At 39.8% G+C, this 24,964-nt stretch overlaps 1 protein-coding gene across 2 annotated transcripts in view; it reads left to right on the top strand.

Annotated features, from left to right (window-relative positions):
- Positions 1-24,964, top strand: part of r (carbamoyl-phosphate synthetase 2, aspartate transcarbamylase, and dihydroorotase rudimentary) — a 394,723-nt gene that overhangs the window by 88,089 nt on the left and 281,670 nt on the right. For both annotated transcript variants that reach the window (XM_067157339.2, XM_067157338.2), the window contains exons 6-10: positions 1,668-2,052; positions 5,477-5,710; positions 7,326-7,547; positions 10,120-10,323; positions 18,726-18,944. In XM_067157339.2, the coding sequence (XP_067013440.2) occupies positions 1,668-2,052; positions 5,477-5,710; positions 7,326-7,547; positions 10,120-10,323; positions 18,726-18,944 (1,264 nt within the window). The remainder of the gene's footprint in view (positions 1-1,667; positions 2,053-5,476; positions 5,711-7,325; positions 7,548-10,119; positions 10,324-18,725; positions 18,945-24,964) is intronic.

The raw sequence follows: 24,964 nt of genomic DNA, 5'->3' as shown, positions 1-24,964 counted from the left end.
TCTAAAAAGTAACGGCAATCGCAGAGCGTTCCGCGGGCGGAATGCAGTGTTTCCGGAAATTGAAGGACGACTCCACAAATTTGTGATAGAAAAACGTGAGTTAGGATATGGTGTTTCTAGTGAAATGTGTCATTGAAAGCACTAGAGATCTCAATAGAACTCAAAACATATTGTTTTACTGCAAGCCGCGGATGGATCCGAAACTTTTATATCGGAGAAAGGGATTGTGCATTTGGAGACGTACGTCTATTTTACAACATCTCCCTGGGGCGTATGAAGAATAATTAACGGCCTTTGAGCATCACATTATTCATTTGAGGAAGCAAAATTCTTAATATGTTGTCGCAAATTGGGAATGCTGACCAGACACCTGTCTATTTTGAAATGCCATTGGAAAATACAGTGGATACAAAGGGTTCTAAAAGTGTAACCATCCAGACAAGTGGTAACGAAAAGCAACGATGCACGGTAATGTTGTGTGTATTAGCGGATAGAGCCAAACTCCTTCCAAATGTGGTTCTGACAAGGTAAACACTTCCGAAAGGAAACTTGCCGTCCGATGTTATTGTTAGAACACATGAGTCCGGCTAGATGGACAGTGAGTTAGTTGAGGACTGGGTGAAGTGCGTTTGGCAACGTCGCCCGGGAGCTTTGTTACAAAAATGAAACACGCTTGTGTTGGACAGTTACCGAGGACATACAACTGACGCCATAAAAGATATGATGAGGAAAGGAAAAACCAATTTTGCGATAATTCCCGGAGGACTCGCTTCTATTCTACAGCTTTTGGTTGCGTGCGTGAACCGGCCTTTCGAAACTGCAATGAAACAGTTGTACACCGAATGGATGTCTGATGGTGATCACGCGTTAACACCAACCGTACGGGTTAAGAGGCTTGAAGTGGGACTAATATGCAACTGGATAAAGATCGCATGGGAGCGCATTCCCAACGATCTAGTGTCCAAAAGCTGTAAGAAATGTGAAATTTCAAATTCAGTGGACGGTAGTGAGGACAACTATTTTGGAAAGATGCTAGCGACGAAAGTTCCTATGGTGAAACTTGGGATGACTACGGTGAATTGTGAATGATCTGAGTGTTGGACCAATTTTATTAATGATTTTTGTGATGATTTTATTAATTGTAAGCTGTTTGAATTTATATTTGTTGTATATGTGAAGAAAATTAAATGGGTATGAAGTTATTTGATTTTTTTTTTTTTCCCCTCCATATTTTGCCATCTCAAATGTAGGGTGCGGGCCTTATTCGGTAGCGGGTGGTATTTGGGATTATACGGTATGCTCAGGAAGGATTTATAAGATACAGCTAACATAAGTGATAATTTATTAACGTTTTGTTAGAGGACCTTAATTATTTTATATTACAAACAAGTAACTGCATGTAGTAGTAATGATTACAATACACAAATACTCTTCTCCAGTTGCTAGTCATTTCCAATTGGGAGAGAAGAGTATGTTATTCATTCATTCTTAACTTATGGAAATTAAATTTCCTGTGATTTTTTTCTTTTTCGAACTTTTGTCAATTAAATATGGTGCTCTGTTTCCTTTGTTCATTACATATCAAACCCTTCATGAACTAAGGTTTCTTATACTTGTTCTCTTTCTTACTTCTCTCCTATTTCATATCTGTATTTTGCCTTTTCCAGTGTCCAGTTCCACCCAGAGCACATGGCTGGCCCTCAAGACTTGGAGTGTTTGTTTGATATCTTCCTGGACATGGTGAAGTGGGAGAAGGCTGCCGTAGGTGTAAACTTGAGTGTAGAGGAGCGACTGACCCAGAAACTGCAATACCTAGCCATCCCAGAGAAGCTGCCGGATCCTCCTAGGAAGGTCCTTATTCTGGGGTCTGGAGGACTGTCCATTGGCCAAGCAGGAGAGTTTGACTACTCTGGATCTCAGGCTATTAAGGCTCTGAAGGAGGAGAAGATCCAGACCGTGCTCATCAATCCCAACATCGCTACTGTGCAGACATCAAAAGGACTGGCAGACAAAGTCTATTTCCTGCCTCTGATGCCAAATTATGTAGAGCAGGTGCGTAAGTTCTAACATGAAATATTATGTTTCTAGCCTGCCTGGTGGCCTGTCGAGTCCTGCTGATTTTCACCATCAGAATGTTGGCTGGTGGTATACAATTCCTAATTCTAGATTAAGTGCTAAAAGTGTGGGTTCAGTTCCAGTTTGATGGGACGTTAAGCCTTGTTGCACCCTATCCCTCCCTACGACACATACACGGACACTGTGGTCGTCACCCCTGATGCAAGGAGTAACTAAGGTGGTGCACACAAATAAATAAGTTTTAAAATAAACCGCCCATGATCACGGTGTACGGATTCTTATAGAAGTGCCTGGGCATGAGGACACATATCGTGATTCCAGAAGTCAGTTCCCCTGAGTAATGCTACCTTATCTTTTGCCAGCTGGAAGGCCTTTGCAGTTGACGGTCTTGTCTGAACTCCTTACTTGCTCTTTATCCTATCTTTCTTGAACAACTGCAGTTGGTTGTAACCCTCCCGGTCTATTTTATCTCGTTTTATGGCTTTTAACATCTCTTCGTACTTTCCTTAGGCTTCCAAAAGAGAACCGCTTAACATGTCAGTAGTTGTTGCGAGAGGAAATCCCTCACAACTCTGGTGCCATGTATCGGGCCTATTGTATGATTTTCCTATTTCAATACCTTCAGTGTGATATAGTTCAGTTAAAATTGAAATAGATTCAACCTATTCAATACAAAAGAATAAGAAATGTAGTAAATTACATTCCCATTTAATAATAAGAAGAAATGGTACCGGTTTCGACCCTAGTCCAGGTCATCGTCAGCCGATTAAAACATGAAAAACAATGCATAGGAAAAGGAAAAAATTAAGTCCACTCTGGATCAGTAGAAGAGGCGGTATAAATGAACGGAGGTAGACACTGTAAAACTCAGAAGTAAAATGCAATTCACTCAAAAGAAAACAGTGCGCAGTTCTCTGAGCGGAAGCATGGCACACGCAGCGCTAGGCAAAGTCCCACAATGTTTATGAATAGTGGAGAACGGTTAAATGAGCCAGTTTTTAAACACTGTCAGGCACAAAGTCACATCACAATCAAACACATAATTGTGCAGGAGTTGAAGATGAGTAGATCCATTGAAGCAACTTGCCAGCTCCCGGTGATCAGCACGACACATTCAGTATCAGGCACTGTGGTTTCAAACGCCAAAGTAAAATGGAGAATAGCTTGAAGATTCAGTAATTTTCCTCGGTCGCGGGAAAGTAAGTATATAGATAAATATAATACAATTCAATATAATTGGATAAGTAATTGTGCTCCTATGTTTGCATTTTGTATTGTGTATGTATTTATGTATTTTGTATTGTGTATTTTGCATTTTGTATTATGCAAACATAAGATTCCAATGCAGCTGAGGATGACCCTGTAAGAGGTCGAAACTGGTCCTAATATACATGTGAATTCTATCATACATGTGATAAATAAGTATTGATCAGGTGGAACTTTTCTTTCTTTTATGACATATGGTGGCTATCAATACAGAACAAAATGAAATTTATAAATCAGGTGTACAATATGCCATAGTTAGATGCTATGGTAGTCATTGCACAATATATAAATACAAAGACATCCTCTAGGTCACAGCGCAGACTAATGCATCGCGGCACACGTGCATTAGCTAATGTAGTGTTTGACGTATCCACCACACTCTGGCTTGGTTCTTAAAATTCCCATAGAGCCGATGACCTTCAATGTTAGCCCCAACAAGCATCATCATCATTAAAATTCCCATAGGCAATCCTCGTTGTCTTAATCGGGTGGGGGCACGTATATCTTTGCAGTTACTGGAAAGGCGCCTTAGAGGAGCACTTGAAGGAATGCCTGTGTTTAATTTTAAGAACATTGTTGCAACGTCCTTGGAATTTAAAGATAAAAATTTCATTGTTCCGTATTGAAATTATTGATGTTAAAAATTAAATAATTGAAAAGGAGGTTCAACCTATTCAATACTTAAAAGAAAGAAATGCAGTAATCACATTCCTATTTAAATGGGACCGGTTTCGACCTTAGTCCAGGTGGTGTCGTGTCTTTGTGCCTATCAGAGTGTGAAACTGACCTCCAATATTCATAAACATTGTACATGTTTTTACGGCTGATGATGACCTGGACTAAGGTTGAAACCGGTCCCATTTAAATAGGAATGTGATTACTGCATTTCTTTCTTTTAAGTATTGAATAGGTTGAACCTCCTTTTCAATTATTTAATTTTTAACGTCCTTGGAAGTTGGGGAGAAGTAAGAACAGGTGAAGCTACTCGTTCTGCTGTAGGAGGACTGAAAGAGCTACTTTCATCAGAATTTACTTTTTTACATTTCTGCTTCCCTGCGGTGTATATACATTATTAAAACGTAACGTTTACTAGAATGTAACAATTACAGTTCTATGTCACGAAGTAAATTGCAAGTAAAAAATTACATTTTGTAAAAGTGATGATTATGAGTGAAAGTTACATTTTGTAAAAAGTGATGATTATGAGTAAAAAAAGTAATCATTACAAGTAATATGATTACCTACTTTTACTCATTAACTTCCCAACTCTGGGAATGAAACAAGTTCTTGAAAACAAATTCTTCTTGTCATTTAAATATTTGTACATTCGCGTTCTGCCATAATCCTTGCTTCAAATTACTTTGAGTTTTGTTGCATGATGATAAACTGCATTGTCGTAGCAAAAGCCCGATGTAGATAGATGTATGCCTTTGCTGGCGAGATGTAGTGTTTACAGTGCACTATGTCTTCTGGTATGGGCTATATCATCAAATTTGTTACTTTCATTGACCTGTCTCAGTCTCATCCTTGGCTTTGACAATATGAAAGTGACTGAAGTATGAGTGATGTTAGTAATACCATTCCTTATGCAGCCAGTCCCTGTTATGAATGTTGTGAAAATATCACTCACAGGATCGGTTGGTGCATGCATTTCAGTGGGCTTGGCAGACTGATATGTAATAGCAACTGCTGGCTCGGCGATGAAAGCAACGGGAAACTACATCACTCCTCATTTCCCTAGTACGCCTAAGCTATTTATGACAGCTGTTGGCGGAGCTGCAGAGGATCAAACCAGCCTTCGGGCTGAATACCCAACATACATACACAGATAGATATATTTGAAAGTGATTTTTCTGACTGTTCCTAGTTTTTGATCATTGAAAGAAACATGTTTGTTATTATGAAAGATGAATCACTGCTGTTGACCTCACCCAAAGCTGTTTTAGATAATTCTCCAAAGATAATGTTTCCTGACAAGTAGATAGCGAACCAACCTTTCTGTGCCATAACAAACCAAACCGAATTTGAGCAATGTGATGAATGTGGTTCAGGTTATCTGAGGCGGGCAGTAGTCATATTTTGTTGACAGTTTTTTTGTTTAAAGTTTTCTATGTAATGCTTTTCCTCCGACTAGGTTATCCGCTCGGAGAGGCCGGACGGTGTTCTGCTGACATTTGGTGGTCAGACAGCTCTTAACTGTGGGGTGGAGCTCCAGAGGTCAGGAGTGTTTGAGAAGTACAATGTTAAAATCCTCGGGACACCCATCAAGTCCATCATCGAGACTGAGGACCGCAAGATCTTTGCAGACAGGATCAACGAGATAGGAGAGAAGGTGGCTCCAAGCGCTGCTGTGTATTCTGTTCAGGAGGTATGTTCCATTCTCGTGAAGTGTCAGATTTTGTGTGCATAAATAAATTCAAATACTAAACATTGTAACAGGTGGATAATTTTAGGTATCATAATTAGGATTAATATTCTCCCATGACGGAAGTGTAGTACCGTAAGTTAAATTGAATTGTGGTGAAGCAAAACTAGTGTGTCTGCTTCCAGATGACAAGATAGCAGGTAGAGGTTGTCCGAGTTTTGAAGAGCCAAAAAAAAGTCCATGTCGTACGATGTCGGCGTGAAAAAGTCTCTGGTGACACGTTTGGTGTTTACCCAACAAAATCAATTAAAACTCAGCCATAAATGCCCAAGAAATATTTGGTTTACTCTGCCATTTAGTAGACGGAGAGTAAAATGGAATATTAAATTCACGAGCAGGCAGTCAGATAACATCAGATTAAAATGTCAGGACACAGTAGTTGAGGCTGTACAGTCATTATTTATTTATTTATTTATTTATTTATTTATTTATTTATTTATTTACTTATTTATTTATTTATTTATATTTTATGGCCTTCATTGGACCACTCTAGTCAACTTCTTCATTCTCTCAGATCTTATCTTTTTTTTTTTTTCTCCATCGGAAATCACCCTTTGTATTGTCTGTTTGTTGATTCTGATTTGAGTCTGGTTTGTTTGTCTACGAGTTTCCTGATTTTGTCGGTTTTGTTTCTTAGGTCTTCCACTGTAATTTGTAGTTCATAACTTCCTTGATTTCTGTAATCCACTTAATGTTGCACTTACTATTCCATAATTTTTCTATTATTTTCGTGACGATCCTGTTTTTCAGATTGTTAGTATGGTAAGCCAGGGGAGGAGCTTTTCCACTTCTATTCAAAACCAAATTAGTTTTGCAGAAACACACTATCTTACAGTTTCATAAATACTGACCAAGGAGACTGGAAATTAGACCATGCTAGCATGATTTTAAAGATTAGGTACTGACACATGTCTTTGACTACAGCAATTATCCCAGCACCGATTTTAGTAATAATCAAGGACAATTGGCAGATTAACATTGGTAAAAACCGATCCCATGAAAGCCTGTTTCCGAAAATACAGAGTAAAGAACAGGTTGCGGAATTAGTTGTATGTTCGCCTTCCACATCTGCTTCAGCTCTCGTTGGTAAGGTTAATTATTGGTCAAAAAGAAAAGTGTGCAAATAACTAAACTAGGTTTAACTAACATTCTTGTGAATAACCGGGAATGGCCGCACTGTGTTCTTTGCCTGGATATTTTAGCCAATGGCAGTTACAAGGTACTTCCAGAGCATGTGAGTAAACCTATAGACATTTATAAGCGTCACGAGCAACAATTGAAATTAAATGTAATATTGTTAGAAAAGCACGTTACAATTCCTACGAAAGCACTAAGAGCATCCGTAGATTTATCTTAATTGCAAAGTTGAGCATTTTAATTGATGGAATTTCAGTACATTTTCTGGTTGAAGAACTATAATTACTCTAATCTTACCCAAGAACAATCTCAACCATTATCCTTTTTTTGCTCTCAAAATTTACTAGGTGATGGGCACTTATTATGATGAAGTTGTTGAATCAGAAAGGGAATTTAGATGTGTTTCTGCTTATTTGTGCAGGCTTTGGAGGCAGCAGAGAAGCTGGAGTACCCTGTGATGGCCAGAGCTGCTTTCTCTTTAGGAGGTCTTGGCTCGGGTTTTGCTAACAACAAGGACGAACTGCGCTGCTTGGCTCAGCAGGCTCTGGCTCACTCGAGTCAGCTGATCATAGACAAGTCTCTGAGGGGCTGGAAGGAGGTGGAGTACGAGGTGGTGAGAGACGCTTACGACAACTGCATTACCGTAAGTATCATCGTACATTACCTGCCTCTATAGTTCTCTTCTATTCTGCAACTTTGATACATGGCTCTCTCTTCGTCAATCCTCGGTCTCATTCTTTTGTTTTTGAAAACTGTATCTCAGAGATTGTGTAGAAGATGAGAAGACTGTCCCTGTCCTTTTGTGTTTGTACTTGTTTCCATTTCTCTTCCCACACTGTTCGTCCTATTATGTGTTACTTTCTTATTCTCCTTCCCCCTCCCTTTCTGACTTGACTTGCCGCTATTTAAGAAAGGTGACTGCAAGCAATGTAATGACTATAGAGGTATAACCATTCTGTCTTATGGGTTCAAAACATATGAATCCACTCTGGAGAAAAAAAATCACTAAACTTGTTGAGCTTAAAGTTGAATGACATGGATTTAGACCAGACAAATCAACCCTACACCTAATTTTTTCAATAAATGGTCTTTCAAAAATATTGAGATAAGAATGAAACTGTTATAGTTGTATTCTCTTAAACAACTACAGTATATGAGGAAACAAAGAACTGCATACAAATTCATGGAGGCAGGTGAAGTTGTTTTTGAAACCAAAAGCGGAATTCAACAAGGGAGTTTTCTATTGCCACTTTTGTTCATTATCATGGACGAAGTTATGAAAGTAGTAAAATGAAACATCTCTTGTATTTGCTGTGGAGAGACATAAGCAGAAATAAAAGCTAAACTAGAAGTTTGAAAGAGTGGGTCTGATCATCTGTCAAACTAAAATGGTTGGTGTGGTGACGAGCGGAAAATAGAATAAGGTTGAGGGTTGAGAATCAGATACAGGAAAATCAGTTTGGTTTCAGAAGTGGAAGGTCAACAATAGAGCCCATTTTCATTATGAGACAACTAATGGAAAAGCATTGGGAGTACGGGAATGATATGGTGATGACATTCATTGATATTGAAAAGGCATATGACAGTGTCCCTAGGACGAAAGTTTGGGACAGTCTGGTGCAAAAAGGAATTGGACAGGGATTAATAAAAATGATCATGGCATTGTATAAGGAATGTTGTAGTTGCGTGCAAACACAAGTTGGCAGGACAAGTTGGTTCAAAATAACTAGTGGGCTGAGACAGGGAAGTGTTCTATCACCAATCCTGTTTACAATAGTAATGGATGACATCATGAGAACAGCAAAAGCAGCATATGGAGGAAGAGAAATGAACATGATGTTATTTGCAGATGATATTGTGATTTGGGGAGAAGATGACAGGAAGGTTCAAGAACAGTTGAATGTGGTGAATGGGAAGATCGAAGAATGTGGATTGAAAATAAGTGTAGAAAAGAGTAAAACTCTTGTTATGACTAGAGGTGAGAAAGAAGGGAAAGGTCAGATTAGACTTGCAGACAAGCCCCTGGAAGTAGTGGAAACGTTTAAATACCTGGGGAGTGAATTAATGGAGAATGCTCGACTGGATGCTGAGATTATTAAAAGGATTCAAGCTGGGAGCTGTTTCTATCATAGTGTAAGAAACATGTTATGGGACAAAGATGTGCCAATGGAAGCAAAGGATACTATGTACAAGATGTATTACGTACCCATAACAACTTACGGAGCAGAAACTTGGACAATGACAAAGAAGGATGAGAGTCGAATACAGGCAGCTGAAATGAAATTCTTGAGGAATATGATGCAGAAGAGTAGAAGAGACAAAATAAGGAATGAGAAAATCCAGGAAGAAATTGGAGTGGAAAAAATGAATGATAGAATAGAGAAGAGCCGACTAAGATGGTTTGGGCACATAAAGCGAATGAGCGATGAAAGAATGCCAAAAAAGGTGATGGAAATGCAAATCCAAGGAAGGAGAGGCCGTGGACGACCACGATTGAGATGGAAGGATACCATCCAACGCAGCATTATAGAAAGAAACCTGGACTGGGACTCAGTGTTGGAGGAGGAGTGGTGGAAAGACCGAAGAAAGTGGAGAGGAACCATATTTGCCCCTACCCGGCAACAGCTGGATAAAGGGAAATGATGATGATGATGACTCTGGTATGGACGTATAGGTGTACAAGAACATTTTATGCAAGGTTTGTTATTGGAAAGATGCCCAGAGGGAGGCCTTATCATGGTTGGGGAAAAATAACATTTTCAAAATCCTTGATAAATGTGTTGTAAATTGGCATCAAAGTGTAGAATAACAGCTGTGGCTGGACAAGCCGAACTGCTGGAGGCTTGTAAACACCTGCACCCGGCTTGCTAGAGCGGAGAATAGTTGATGAATATGATAGGGGGCCTTGCGTTCCTAATAGAATGAGTCTGTGAGTGTAAACAGATTTTTCAGGAAAATGGAAGAGGGTGGGTGATGTATTTAGATAGGCCGAGAGGAAACTAGAGAGTGAAAAACAAAAATCTTTCAATGGAGTGATGGGTTATCCTCAGCTATTACATATGGGATATTCGGATGAAATGTTGTGTCCCTGTGGTTTGGATTCCACGTGAACTGTAGGTCCCGTGGCTATGGTATCAACACTACAAGCTTAATTTTAAAATATTTTTTTAAAAATCTTTACATGCCGGACTTATGATTTGTTTGATTGTTTTCAGGTGTGCAATATGGAGAATGTGGATCCCCTGGGTATCCACACTGGAGAGTCTATTGTGGTGGCTCCAAGTCAGACTCTGACCAACAGAGAGTACAACCAGCTGCGTACTACAGCTATCAACGTGATCCGTCAGTTTGGTGTGGTTGGCGAGTGTAACATACAGTATGCCTGCAATCCTAATTCTGAGGAGTACTACATCATTGAAGTGAGTATAACTGATAAGATACGGAGTTATGTTACAAATTATTAACTCCAAAACTAAGAATTTCACTCATTTGTGCTCATCACACAATGTAAGAGCACATCTCAAATTTAAACATTCAGGGTTCCACATTACAGTTTGATACACTAGGTAGCAGGACAAACTCAGTTTACAAATGGTGTCTCCAGCAGAGAGCGTTCTGTGTGTTAGGATATGAGAAGTGCTTGCTTGTTATTAACATGCAATGTACAGTCCAAGGACAGGTTATTCTGCAATGGCATGGACAGTTCAAGGACTCAGGTTGCCTGAGCAATTGTGAAAGCATTCGATGAGAAAATTAAGGATTGGGCGATATGCAAAGGATGGCCTTTGTTTGTTCAAATAACCCCCCCTAGGTCTCTGGTGTGAGCTTGTTTCGTTTTGGGTCGTGTTGAGGACACGGTTTATGTTACCACGTTTGTCTAAGACATTGGATGAGCTCTGTGATCACATTATTGCTGCTTTGGTCATAGGCAGGAATGTGCTACAACCTACATGAACCAAATTGGAGTTCTGAATTGATATGTCGTGACAAAAGTACGACACACTGTGTATCATGTATCATTCATTATTTTACGTCCGTTATTTTGAGAGATACACATCGCCATCAGAATGTTGGCCACAGGGTAGAAGTGGTGGTATACTGTTTGTAATGCCAGAAACCTTAATTCAATTGCAAACCTCTCTGCAGAGTTCATATTGAGTGAGGGCATGTTACACTGTTGATGGTGATTCATCCTTCGGATAGGGACGTTAAGCCTTCAGCAGACCCGTCGGTGCTATTTGACGGGAGTAGGCTATGTGCCGGCACCGGGTTTCATCCTCTCCCTTCCTTGCTATCATATATGAAGTCATTCGTTTAATTTCATTAATTCTTCTAATGGGGTTGATATCAGGAAGGGCACCTGGTGGTAAATACTTTCTACAAAGATTCATCTCGCTTCGTACCCGACCCCATAGAGCGGTGGGATAAATGTTGGACATACATACATCCATAGAAATATATGTTTTTTTAAAATCTGATTAATTATTTGTAATAACTTCATACAGTGGAACCTCGATGCTGCGTTTTTGGAGGGACTACGAAAAAAAAGTACAACATGGGAAAATGGAAAATCTGGGAACGAATGAACCATCAACAATTTGGTTAAACATCACAAAAATGAAATATTTATACTTATAATCTTACAAAGGCTTCTAAACCAAACCAAACTACAGCCCCAATGGGCCTTCCACCTACCAAGTGACCGCCCTCGGTCCGAAGGCCTGCAGAATTCGAGGTGACGCATGGTCAGTGTGACGAAGCCTCTCGGCCGTTATTCCTGGCTCTCGAGACCGGGGTTGCCATATCACCATTAAGTAGCTCCTCAATTAAAGGTAATCGTAGAATGACTGAACCTGGAACCAGCCCTCATATCTAGGTAAAAATGCCTGACCTGGCCAGTAATCGAACCCGGGCCCTCCGGGTGAGAGGTAGGCAAATTAGACCACGGGGCTGGGTTCAAACGTTAATTACCTACCGGTACGCGACTTAAAAATCTCGAAACTTTACGTGCAGTTTTACTGGGGAAACTTAGTCATTTCCTCTGAAAACTCCGTCATATTCCTTTGAAAATTTCTTTCAGTTCAGCATCTTTGATCAACCAAACTCTTCGAAAAATCTAATACCGCACCCGCAACACCAAGCCAAAGAACAATCGACCACAAGTAGCTTTTTTATTCTCTAATCTAATAAAATAATGCACGTCAGATACAAAAGCGTCCAACATGATGGCAACATTTTTTTAAAAAATCTTTCATTGTAATTTGGTCACCGGTATACTGTTCCTAGTCAGTTTATGGAAATCTTGTACCGCGTAAATTAGGCCTCCATCGACTTTTAAAGGTTATGTTGAACGCAAGAATATGGGTTCAGAAGTATCAATCCTCAAGTTCTCGAATGCATTATATTTAGTTCTGCCCGTCACTAATCACAATCAAATTGGAAAGAGAAAAAAATATTATTAACACTTCCGAAATGATGATTATTCGCGACCTTGAGCTCAGCTGGAAAGCGCACTTGCTGTACAAGTCGGTACGAGTGTGAAATGATACAAAGTTTTAAAATGTAACATGCGCAAATAAAACGACTGCGGCTTTTATAACATTTTAACACAAGAACGTGAAATTCCCTGTCTTATATTAGGACGAAAACAGTAATAGGCAATCCCAAAACCTCCCAGGGCTTTATGTACAGTATGTAAGGTGCAACATCCGTTCTGGTCTCGATAACATAATAGTATTGCAAGTTGAACATAATAGTATACGATAATATTAAAATACTGAATTTGTGTTACTTAAGAAGGAGCAGTTTCGATCCCTGCCTGAAAGCCCAGTGACTATACAGTGCTCTGAGGGAAGTGCTGAAAACCTGTTCGGCGACACACTCGAAAAAAGTAAAAAAATAAACATCTAACCCTGGACATAATGTACACGTTTTGTAAGTACGAACATTTGACGAAACTCGTTCCGTTTTCAAATAGAGCTGTCGAAATGCGCTCTCTCTCCTTCCAATTGTCGAGGGCACCCTCTGCTTTATGATTTCTGAGAATTCTCTAAACAATACCACCCGAATGCGATGCTAAGATGATCCCTTATGCAAGTTCAGCGCCGACCGCTTTTCCAGTACTGTACAGTACAGTACTTCTTCAAATGACCACAATGACGGTACGTCAACACCAAGATCCGTAAGTATGCCGTAGCCGTCCTTTCGTAAAATACAGTTTCTTGGAAAACGCGTGATCGAGGATTTAGCGTTGATGAGACTGAAATTTCTGGATGGTTGATCCGGGAAATCGTTTCATCGAAGAACGGATAATGCAGGTTTTTTACAACGTGATTTAATTAGGATACTCGCGGGACTACGTAATTTGAACGAATAATACGAGAAAACATAGTTTAATACCAATATAAATGGTCTGTTATTGGACATTATAAATTTTCCAGCTAACTCATTTCTGGTTGCCAGCGTTTCGCCCTCGTGTGCTAGGCTGGGCTCATGAGTTTGTTCCTAGCACACCTCCCAAAAGACGCATGGCTAGTGCATACCGTGGAGGCCACTGCGTAGGCTAATTGTAGCCACCGGCAGTGCCAATGCACTATGAGACACACTGTCTCACTACTAAAAATTGATGCCTGCTTGGGAATCAACATCTGTATCATCTGATGGCCAAGCAGGCATCAATTTTTAGTAGTGAGACAGTGTGTCTCATAGTGCATTGGCACTGCCGGTGGCTACAATTAGCCACGGTATGCACTAGCCATGCGTCTTGGTAGGTGTGCTATATACCAACTGATGAGCCCAGCCTAGCACACGAGGGCGAAACGCTGGCAACCAGGAATGAGTTAGCTGGAAAATTTATAATGTCCAATAACAGACCATTTATATTGGTATTATAAATTTACTCATTCGGAGCAGGTATTGCAGGTTCCCTATGGGAATCAACATCTGTATCAAAACATAGTTTCCGGGAACGTATAATCGAGGTTCTACTGTATATTCAAAGCGCATAGTAAACCCCTACTTTTTTGTACCAATAGGTATATCTATAAAAATAATACTGAATGGCATTTTACCAATAAGTAATTGTACATGGCCTAGAAAGTGGTCTCGAGGGTTGGGATACCAGTTCCTGTGATGTAGGAGTGGGCACCTCGGACATATTCTGAGTCATGGCCCTCTTTGTGCTCAGGTGATTAGATGAGATTATGCAATCTGTAACCTATTAGAGTAGAGTTTCTCGCAGAGACGATGTGTAAGTAGGGTAGGATTCTGCTTCACAGAAATTGCTGAGCTAAGAATATTTTAAGCATGCCTTGGACCTATGGAAGTTAGAGTCCTACATTTCCATTAGGCAGACGAGGGTCTCCTCGGAAACAATTTTAGGACGGAAAATCGGACTTCGAATTCAGATATGCTAACCCTTGCCGGGTAAAAAATATTCTAAGACCTGTACTGGATGCAGTTAACCTTGACTCACAATTTAAACCTTTGAAATGCCATAGAAAAAAAACTGTTTCCAAAATGTATCCAACAAGGTGCATTTACAGTATTCACATTCACAATACAGTATTCATTTGGATAACTTGCTGACAAACATAACCTCACGCAATGAAAGAAGAAAAAAAGAAAACATGATTCAAAGACGAGGAGAAATCTATGCTGGCTCCCCTGAGCAAGTCCTTTATTCATTGCATTTTAGATGTCCTGTACTTGCACGAAAAGCACCCGATGCCCTTAAAGCATCGTGGGTTATCAAACTTTCCTATGACGAGGGGATAAAGTCTCTCGCTTCCGTCTGCATTCGGACACAGTACAGTGACTATATCCTTGTACGATTTCCCGCCATGGTGCTTCTCTCGTAATTCAGAAATGTGAACTCTTGCCGCGTCACAAAGTATTCTAAGACACATTAATGCACTCAATCACCTTGATTCACAGTTTAAGCCTTTCAACTGCCTTGGTAAAGAATATTCCCGAAATGTATCCAACAAGGTGCATTTACATTATTAAAATAATGCACTTGGTTAAATCACTGTCAAACATAACATCACGCATCGAAGGAAAAAACGCAGGATTCAAAGACGAGGACAAATTATGCTGGCTCCCTTCTGCAAGTCCTTTATTCATTGCATTACTGAACTAAATGCATTTTAGATGTCCTATACTTGCATGGAAAGTGCCAGACATCCTTAAAACATCGTGGCTTATCGAACTTCCCTATGAGAAGGGGAAGAAGTCTCTCGTTTCTGTGTGCATTGCAACACAGTGCAATGACCCCCCCTCCCCTTGTAAGATTTCCCGGTTGTCACTTCCCTCCTATTGAACCGTAAGACCGTTTGGGCTCGGCTTAATAAAAACAATGCAGTTTCATCGGCATTGACAATATTATTCGGTGCGTACGAATTGATTATATGAGCCACGCTTTTTCGCAAGCTGTCGGTATCGGCGGTGTTCGCGAGTCTGCTTCTCCGCACACTGCCTGCCGCGTGATATTATGGTGTTGCTACATGATATTAGGGTGTTCCTTAAAACGCTGAATACAAAAGAATTACGATTTTACACAAACTTAGCAAATATGAAGCACACTGTAGACACACCGAAGTGGCATTCTATTATGATGCGGATAAATTTCAAATTTAAATTACTCTGGAAAAAAAAAAACCTAATTTTTAAAAATGTAAAGGCAGTTTTGAATTAAAAGTGTGAATTTTGGTAATGGGACCGACATTGTTCTTCGAATTACAAATTATCTGTATTTCTAATGAAACAATTTAAATAACATGCAAAACCGTACCTGATGTTTCCGGGAACGAGAGCTTTTTCAAATTGGGCAGGATTTTGAATTATCAAGGCTCTGCTGTACTCAGTTTCTTCATTTCTTTGTTATACAGACATTTATCTGATCTGTAGTGAACTAAGTATCACTAGGCCTAGGATAGAGAAAGTGGAACCATTCTGCAGAAGAATAAGGGTAGAGAATCTCCAAGATGAGGAACGGAAGTAATTGGATATGATCGTGAACATTTCCAAAGAATAGACCCTCGGCGGGTTTGTGGTGGTGTACAGGTATGTTGTAGTAGAAATGGGAAGGGGATGTCTGGGAACAGCCGTTGTAAAGATGGGAACAAGCAAATATCTTGCTGGAATGATGAAATGAGGTTAGATTATTTCAAAACCACAATTTTCGTACATTGGTTGCACATATTCTGTCATTTGTTTTTCTGTTACATTATTTTCCATACTTTTCTGGATATACTATCGTAAGCCTTTTCAAAATCAGGGAATGCCATCACCATATCTCTTCCATATTGCCAATGTTTTTCTATTAACTGACTCGTACTTAAGATGGGGTCTTTTAGTACCCTTTCAGATATTTTTGCTACCTGAGATATGAGTGTGATTCATTGATGTTATCATATATCTTCTTATCTCCCTTCTGAAAAAATGGTATTATTACTCTTTATTCCAGTCATTTGGTACCAATTTTTCTTTCAAAATAGATCTAGGTGAACATATCCTGCTGCTTTTATCTCTCCCCAAATGTAAGAGAATTATTTAAACCGGAACAAACAATGGGGCTGTGTTAAAAACCAAGAAATAAAACAGCTGCATGAGACAGTATAAACGACCCCATTTTCCCAATGTGATCGGTAACAAAATAAATGCAATAAAAAGATTTGATGTTACGTACGTCTCTCACATGTGTGCAACTGTCATCATAACTCAGTTGGGTGAAATGGTCGAAAGTCTTAACAACCGAGGCAAAATTTGTAACCTTGTATGCGAGATCGAAATCGAACACAGTGAAGACTTCTGTGGTTTCCATTTTGAGTGCATTCTCGCTAGTTGTGTTTTGTTGAAATTCATTGAAAGATATTTTCATAAAATAATAGAATGCAGTATATACAGTAGAAACATATTCACCAGCAATGTTAGTGTCAATCAGCTTAGCACACTTTATATCTCGGGCTTGGATCTCAACTGTTGCTGACTTGCGGAGGCTGGCACTGTTAATAGCAGGCAGCTGTTTAACCTTAAAGCAGAATATGTAACACAACTACGAAAAGAAACAAAACAATCCCTAATTTTGCACCAAGGCAATGGCAAACAATTCACAGCGATCAGTAAAATGTAAAATAGGTAAAAGTGGACCACATGGACCATAAAAGGATTTTTTTTTTTTGTATATTTAATGAAGGCAAGCAATATGCAGACTATATCTGTCAGGCCAACTGCTTTAAGAAAGTCTCTGATGAGAGGTTGTGTCCGTTTCTTCCCGTACGTACTTCTACAAACTTTTGAATTTGATCCATCGTTTTAATTACTTTATCATCAGCGTCACTAGCTCTGACGTGGCAAGAGCTTCTTTCTTCAGCAACAGAGGGGGTCTGTCTTCCTGTTTTTCATTTTCTGAGGCAGTAACTTCTAGCATTAGCCGATTCACAGGTCAGTCGGAACCTATGCTCTGATGTCGGTTCAGACTTTTCGAGTTCAGTTGCTCCCATTGTTCATCATTGCCATCATCTTTAGTATGAGTTACACTAAAATCTTTTGCACTTCCAGGGCTGTTCACATTGTACAAAACAGTTCTTCACAACTGAAGGAAAAATAGCATCCCATATGACAGTAATTCTCCAAAGAGTATCCATAATATTCCATTTTCTTATGTCTGTTGATATAATATGTGAGATTTCTTACAGAAGGAATTGCACCAGTTGTTTCCTGTACCTGCAATTAAAAACACAAATATAGCCTGGTCAAGAGGCTTGAGATAGCTGGCCATATTTGTGGGCAGATACGAAAGGCGCACATAGTTTAAAATGTCGCATTGTGTTTATGTTTAGCACACTGATCTCACTGAAGAGGATGCCATTATCCTTTCCTAACAAATCAGCCAGTCTTCAGACAATTAGTCTGTCATCCAGGCATGTTTTGGTGCCCTGCATGGAAAATGCTTTGTTTGTGAAATACCGTGGATTTTAAAAATTTTCCGATTATGAGTGGAGTTAATTTTTTACTTCCATTGGAATTGCAGAACAGTAGGACAGTATTCCCATGTTTATATGACTTCTCATAGCAATACTTATCCGGTTGGAAATAAAAGTTTGTCTGGATATTATGTTGAAGAATAATGCAATTTTGTACACATTGAGATAGTAGGTTCGAACCCCACTGTCGGCAGCCCTGAAAATGGTTTTCCGTGGTTTCCCATTTTCACACCAGGCAAATGCTGGGGCTGTGCTTTAATTAAGGCCACGGCCGCTTCCTTCCCACTTCTAGCCCTTTCCTCTCCCATCGTCGCCGTAAGACCTATCTGTGTCGGTGTGACGTAAAACAACTAGCAAAAAAAAAAAAAATGTACACATTGAAAACATCCTTTGCTGCATACAAGTTTGAAATGCGTTGAATTTTCTTGCCATCACTTGGCATCTGCTATATTAACAGATTCCACTTGTCCACACACAGCTTACCACATTATGTAATGCCGCTCTTTGAATCTTTGGAGTCATCTGTTCAAACATTGCAGTTCTAGCCCTAGCCTCAACACCAACTCATTCGCTCTAGCTTTTGAAACTTTAGATTCACTCTGGCTTTTAAAATTTTGCCTTCAAGTGGAATTTTGTTATTTTAGACGTGCATAAATCACTCCAACAATTCATCCTCCAGTTTTGAATGCTTTTCCCCTTTAATTCCCTTTCATTTATCCATATTCTGTCCTTGCATAGCTTTTGTTTGAATACTCTCCCGATGTTTTACATATGCTGAAAGTGTGGAGAATGGAATGCTGAATTCCTTCATGATTTTTGCTGGTTGTGTGTTCCAGGTAAATGCCCGTCTGTCTCGCAGCTCGGCATTGGCCAGTAAAGCTACGGGCTATCCTCTGGCTTACGTGGCAGCCAAGCTTGCTCTGGGTATTCCTCTTCCGGACATTATGAACTCTGTGACAGGGAATACCACTGCATGTTTCGAGCCCAGTCTCGATTACTGTGTGGTAAAGATACCACGCTGGGATCTCAGCAAGTTTACAAGAGTCAGCACAAAGGTAAGAACTTCTCTTCTGTCCGAGAGTAATAGTTGTGACCAGGTGTGAGTTTAGCTGGGTAAAGAAACAGATAGGGCGAGAGATACTGCTATCCACTTTTCATTGACCTGGATGTTATCATTTGAGGTGTGGTTGCTGGTATATAGGTTGGTGGATGCAGAGTGGGTCACGGCTGGTCTGTGGTCCAACAACTCTGCACTCTGACTGGCCAACCGAGCAGAGGAGGAGTGGTCTCTGCATTCGGGAGATGGGACAGGACTGGACCTCACAGCTGGTCCCAACCGTCGGCTGTCCTGGGAATGGATTTCCATGGTTTTCCATTCTCTTGCCTTAAGGCGAATGCTGGGCAGTTCCTGGTACAGGCCATGGCCGACAACCCCTTCACATTCTCCGCACATCTCCTCCTCCAATACAAATCTGGCCTGAGAGACTGCGTTACTGTCTAAGGGCCCCCCTCCCCCTTCAGGGGAGGAATGAAAACATTTTTAGTAGTAGTAGTAGTAGTAGTGGTAGTAGTATATACTTGCACTGATAAATCTTTTTACTGTATTGTCTAAATGCCATAATCATCATAATCATCATCATCATCATCATCATCATTTGTACAGTTCCAGGTTCCTGGGTACTGTTAATGAGCCTCTTCCACTTCTTCCTTTCCATGTACAAATTGTCATGGAGAACATCATCCACTGTCCATCCTGTGGTAACTAGATCAACCTTGATCATGTCCATGCATCGGGTTTTAGGTGTTCCTGCAGGTCTTTTTCCCTCCACCTGTCTTTCCAAATTTATTCTGGCTGTTCTTGTAGGCTCCTTCCTCATCACATGCCCGTACCACTGTAGTCTGGATGTGCCGATTCGGTCTAATAGGGATGTCTTTATTCCGGCTTCTTTCCTCACCTCTTCATTTCTTAACTTGACCATCTTTGTCTTCTGGATGGTGGATCTAAGAAATTTCATCTCTGATGCTTGCAGTCTTGATTAATCTCTTTTTGTAAGGGTGCACGCTTCAACACCATAAGTCAATATTGGTATGAAATAGCTGTTAAATATCATCAGTTTGGCCGGTGTTTGAATCATGTCATCCCATAAAAGTGTTCTTACTTGTTGGTAGTATTCTGATCCCTTTTGCACTCTGTTTGTAATTTCCTTTCTGACCAAATTATCACTGGAGATTACACTTCCAAGGTAAGGAAAACTATCCACACACTCTAGATGGTGGTCTCGTAGTTTTACACTTGCTGGATGCCCTTCTCTGTAGACTGCCATCACCACTGTCTTGGTCTCGCTGATGTTGAGGTTATATTCCTGGAACTGGGTTTTCCATACGTTGTACTTCCTCTTCTGTTTCACCCCAAATCATGATATCATCAGCAAAGGCCACTGCATTCAGTTCACCTAACCTTTCCTCGATGTTCTTCATTATCTTGTCCATAACAGTGATAAACAGTAGTGGGGACAGTGCACTTCCTTGTTGAACTCTACTCTTGGGCTCAAACCATGATGATCGACCTTCCCCAATTGGTACTCAGCTACTACAGTCTGGTACAACATCTGAATTTTCATTACCAGTCCTTCAAGCACATTTTCTTTTCCTCAGACACTCCCAGATCTTATCTCTTATAACACAATCATAGGCCTTTTCTATATCCAGGAATACAATGACCAGGTTCTTGCCTTTCTCCCAATACTTTTCCATCAGCATGCGGGTGTTAAAAATTAGATCCATTGTTGATCTGTTACTTCTGAATACGTATTGCTCCTTCACTAACTGTGGTTCAATGATGGTCCTCAATCTCCGTTCTCTGATCTTCTCTAGGATTTTTAGCCCATGTGACAGCAGGGTTATTCCTCTATAGTTGGTAGATTTCTGTCCGCTGCCTTTCTTAAACGGGAATTATAACACCCTTGCTCCAATCTGCAGGTATTTTGTTGTCTGTCCATATGGCATTTAGTACTCTGTGCAGCCAGTGTATGCCCTGGATGCCTGCTGCCTTTATCATGTCCGCATTCACTTCATCTGCACTTGAGGATTTTCTTTTAGGCATAGATTTTAAGGCTGTCTGAGTTTCTGTCCAGGTGATGGGAGGTTCTTCATTGTAGGCTGGGATTTTCTGTTCTGTATTTTGTTCTTGAACTGGTCTATTCAGTAGGGGGTCGAAATGGTTCTTCAGTACTACCATATTACCATTCACAATTCTACTGAGTTCTTATGTGGGACTTGTTGGAAAGATGTTAATTACTATTGCTGCTGCTGCTGCTACTACTACTACTACTACTACTGCTACTGCTACTAAATTGTGTGCCAGAAGCCTGAATACATATCCACTGCATTCATATGGACTGAGGGCAAATGATGCTGCTGATAGTGAGTGGTCCATCAGTTGGGAACATTAAGCCTTGAGCAGACCCCTAGGTACTATTCGACAGTAGTAGGCTATGTGCCAGCACCGGGTTTCATCTTCTTCCTTCTTACTATCATAATCACTTCATTAATTTCTTCTCAGTGAACCGATTCGGTTTTGAGATGAAATCAATATTGTATTATTTAATGTGAAACTCAGAATATTTAGCATAAGAAATTTCATATTTTATTTTATCCATATTGAACCGAGATCACAAATACTTATAAAGTTTTTAGCGATTCCACCTGTTCAGTACAAAACAATGGTGCCTGAATGTATTACAACATATTAACTTTATTTAGCAGTACTAGGTTCGGCGTTTTTTTAGCGCCATCATCAGCTGCAAGAAATTTATGAAAAACTGGTAATTAATATAAAATATACTCAACATTTTTGTACAACTAACTGCTATAGACCTTGTATTAAAATATATATTTAGATAAAATACAAAGTTATTGTCTCATTTCTACAAGTTCACAAACTTGTGGGTCAGATGTCACGATTAAAAACAATCTGAAGAAAAAGAAATAAGGTTTGTGTGCGTTCATATTTTTTCATCTTGGGGGTACTGAGTTCGATCTTGCTTTTTGTTTACTTGGTATTGCTTAAATTATTCCTTTTTAATTTTAACACCTTGTGTGTCAGTTCAAATAGCATTGACGATGAGATTTTGATGTAATTTAGTTTTATCAATGTAATATAAGTTCGAACGGAACAATTTAGTGTTTTAACACCAACAAATTTGAATATATACAGTTCTAAGTCAGTCAGTAGTTTCCAGCTGACAGTACGTGACAGCCGACAGTAGGTGGCGGGCTACAAGAACTCTTGCTTTTATGCACCTTGTGTGTATTTTCTTGATTATTGATGAAATTGTGGGCGAGATTAGGAGTTCCAAACGGTGTAGTCATGAAATATAAATTGTTTCTGCATCTTTCTTTCTTTCTTTCTTTCTTTCTTTAAACAGTCATGTATTTAACAAAATCATGTCGGATATTCCCTGGAGCACCTGTGCAGAGGTCAACATGGTGCGGCATATTCAATTGCTGATGGTTGCCGATAATTGTGATTAATAATGTACAGACCGGTTATAACAGATACCGAGTGACAGTAAATTCGATATTTCTAATGGTTAACGGCTAATACTAAACGGAGAGTAGCCGTAAAGAGCAATCCTTGCATATTTTAAAACAATGAGTATACGAATGGCACAAATAAGGCATTCATACTACACTGTGCTTAGAAAGGCTATTGAATACAGCCACAAACGGTATTGTTTTGAAAAGTACAGTAGAACCTCGATAATTCGAAATCGGTTGATTCAAAATGCCACCTAATTCGAAGTATCTCTCGTTTCCGAAAACACGAGGTATGGTTTTGCATGTTATTTAAATGTTTAATTTGAAATACAGATAATTCGTAATTCGAAGAACAATGTCATTCCCAGTATTGCAATTCAGACTTTTAATTTGAAACTGTCCTTCATTTTGTTAAAAATAGTATTTTACGGCTTAATTTGAATTAAAAATTCTTCACGTCATTATAGAATGCGTCTTGCGAAACATGCAGGGGTACCTCTCTGAACTTTGACTTTGGTGTGCCTACAGCATGTTTCAGAGTTGCCAAGTTCTAGTGAAATCGTAGTTCTTTTGTATTCTTGTAGTTGCTCATTTTACTTAATGTTTTAGTGTGCAGTTAAAAACTTCGAAGTTATTATATTTTATTAATACTGTGTTTTAGTTTATTGGGACGGTATTTTAGTTTAGGGCACGTGTGTTCCTTTTTTGTTTTGCTACGTGGCAAAGCGTCAGTATTCTTCCAAGACACTGAGCGAGAAGACGAAAATTATAAGGGAGGTCGACAAAGGACAAAAAACAACAACTGAAATAGCTAAAAACTTTGGAATTTCTGTGTCCACGCTTTCAATGGTTTTAAGAAATTGTGAGAGCATAGAAGCTCAAAAAGTGCAGGGTGTAAATACAGCAAAGTGAATGTGCATTCGAGGAGTTAAACACCCTGATTTGGAAGTGGAATTTATCGAGTGATTTCGGTATGTTCGAGCGAACAATATCCCTGTTGATGGCGAGATTATTAAGGTGAAGGCGAATGAGCTGGCGCTAAAGATGGGGCTTGAGTTTGTGTTCAAACGTTTGGCTTCAGCGTTTTATGGAACGGCACAGTATCATGTGGCAGGCAGTGTGCGGAGTGAACACTAGCGATGCACAGTTGGCGAGAAAGCGTGGCATTCGTATACACCAAACAATATCTTCAATGCCAATGAGACTGCATTGTTTTTTAATGCCGAGCCCAAATGGACTGATGGTTTTAAAGGAGAGAAGTGTCATGGCGGGAAGTCGTACAAGGATAGGGTCACAGTCCTGTGTTGCAATGTGGACGGAAGCGAGAGACTTTCTCCCCTCGTAATAAGCAAATTCGAGAAGCCACAATGTTTTAAGGGCATCAGGCACTTTCCGTGCAAAAATAAGTAGTCTAAAAATTCCTGGATGACAGGCAACATTTTTGAGGAGTGGCTGGTATACCTTGCGTGTAAAATGGCACACCAGGACAGAAAAGTACTTCTGTTATTGGATCAGTGCGCTGCTCACAAAAATAATTTAATTTTAAAACATGTGCGTCTTCTTTTTTTGACGGCCTACACTACGAGCTACTTGCAGCTCCTAGATCGAGGAATACTTTCATCTTTGAAACGTGCCTTCAGAAAGAGACTGGTGCGTTACTTTCCACGTGAAGCTGCTAGAAATATTCCGGCGGGAGAAATACGCAAGTGGAACGTGATTGTTGCAATGCAGAGTGTGGGACGCTATTCCTTCATCGACAATCAAGAACTGCGTCGTCAAGTGTGGTTTTGGTTCATTAAATGAAGTAGAACAGGAACAAGACAACGAAGATGACCAGGAAGAGACGGGATCAGCTGTGATCACGTGACACCAGAGGGAGTTACGGCGCAGGCAGCGACTATTCCATGTACTTGCCGCTCTAGCCATGTTGGATTCTGCGATAAGTGCAGGTGATGTTGAGGCTATGGACCATATGGAGCAGTGCGTTGCAGTATTCGTTAAAAAAAATGAAGCAACCTCTCGTACATTCTTTCTTTAAAGGCAAAAAGCCTAATGTGTGGGGGGGAAACCTACTCAACCATTACGCATTTACAAACTTTTCAGGTATTGTACAAAGTTATTTATTATTCTTGATATTTGCGTTAAATATATGTCTGGGTCTTTAAAGTTTGTTTTGTTGGTGTCATGTGTTTCTAATTTGGACAGCGTTCTTGGCTCCCCTGTGCAAATGCTTTATACTGTACTTAAATTGCGTCGTGCGTGTTACTCTTTGTCTTTGAATCGTGTTTTATTTTTCCCGGGTGTGAGGTTACGTTTGACAGTGTTTGACATTATCCAAGAGCTTTATTTCAATAAAGGCACCTTGTTGGATTCATTTTGGAAACATATTTTTTCCTGCAGCATTTGAAAGATTTAACTGTGAACCAAGGTAAGCTTGTACATTAAAGGATCTTAGAATATTTTGTGATGCAGCAAGGGTTATCATTTCTGAATTTCGAGTTGGCGATAAATTCAAAATCACATAATTAAGGAGCAT

This window comes from Anabrus simplex, chromosome 13 (genome assembly GCF_040414725.1).
Source record: "Anabrus simplex isolate iqAnaSimp1 chromosome 13, ASM4041472v1, whole genome shotgun sequence".
NCBI lineage: Eukaryota > Metazoa > Arthropoda > Insecta > Orthoptera > Tettigoniidae > Anabrus > Anabrus simplex.
Note: the sequence above shows the minus strand (reverse complement) of the source record. Positions and strands in the feature narration are given on the sequence as shown.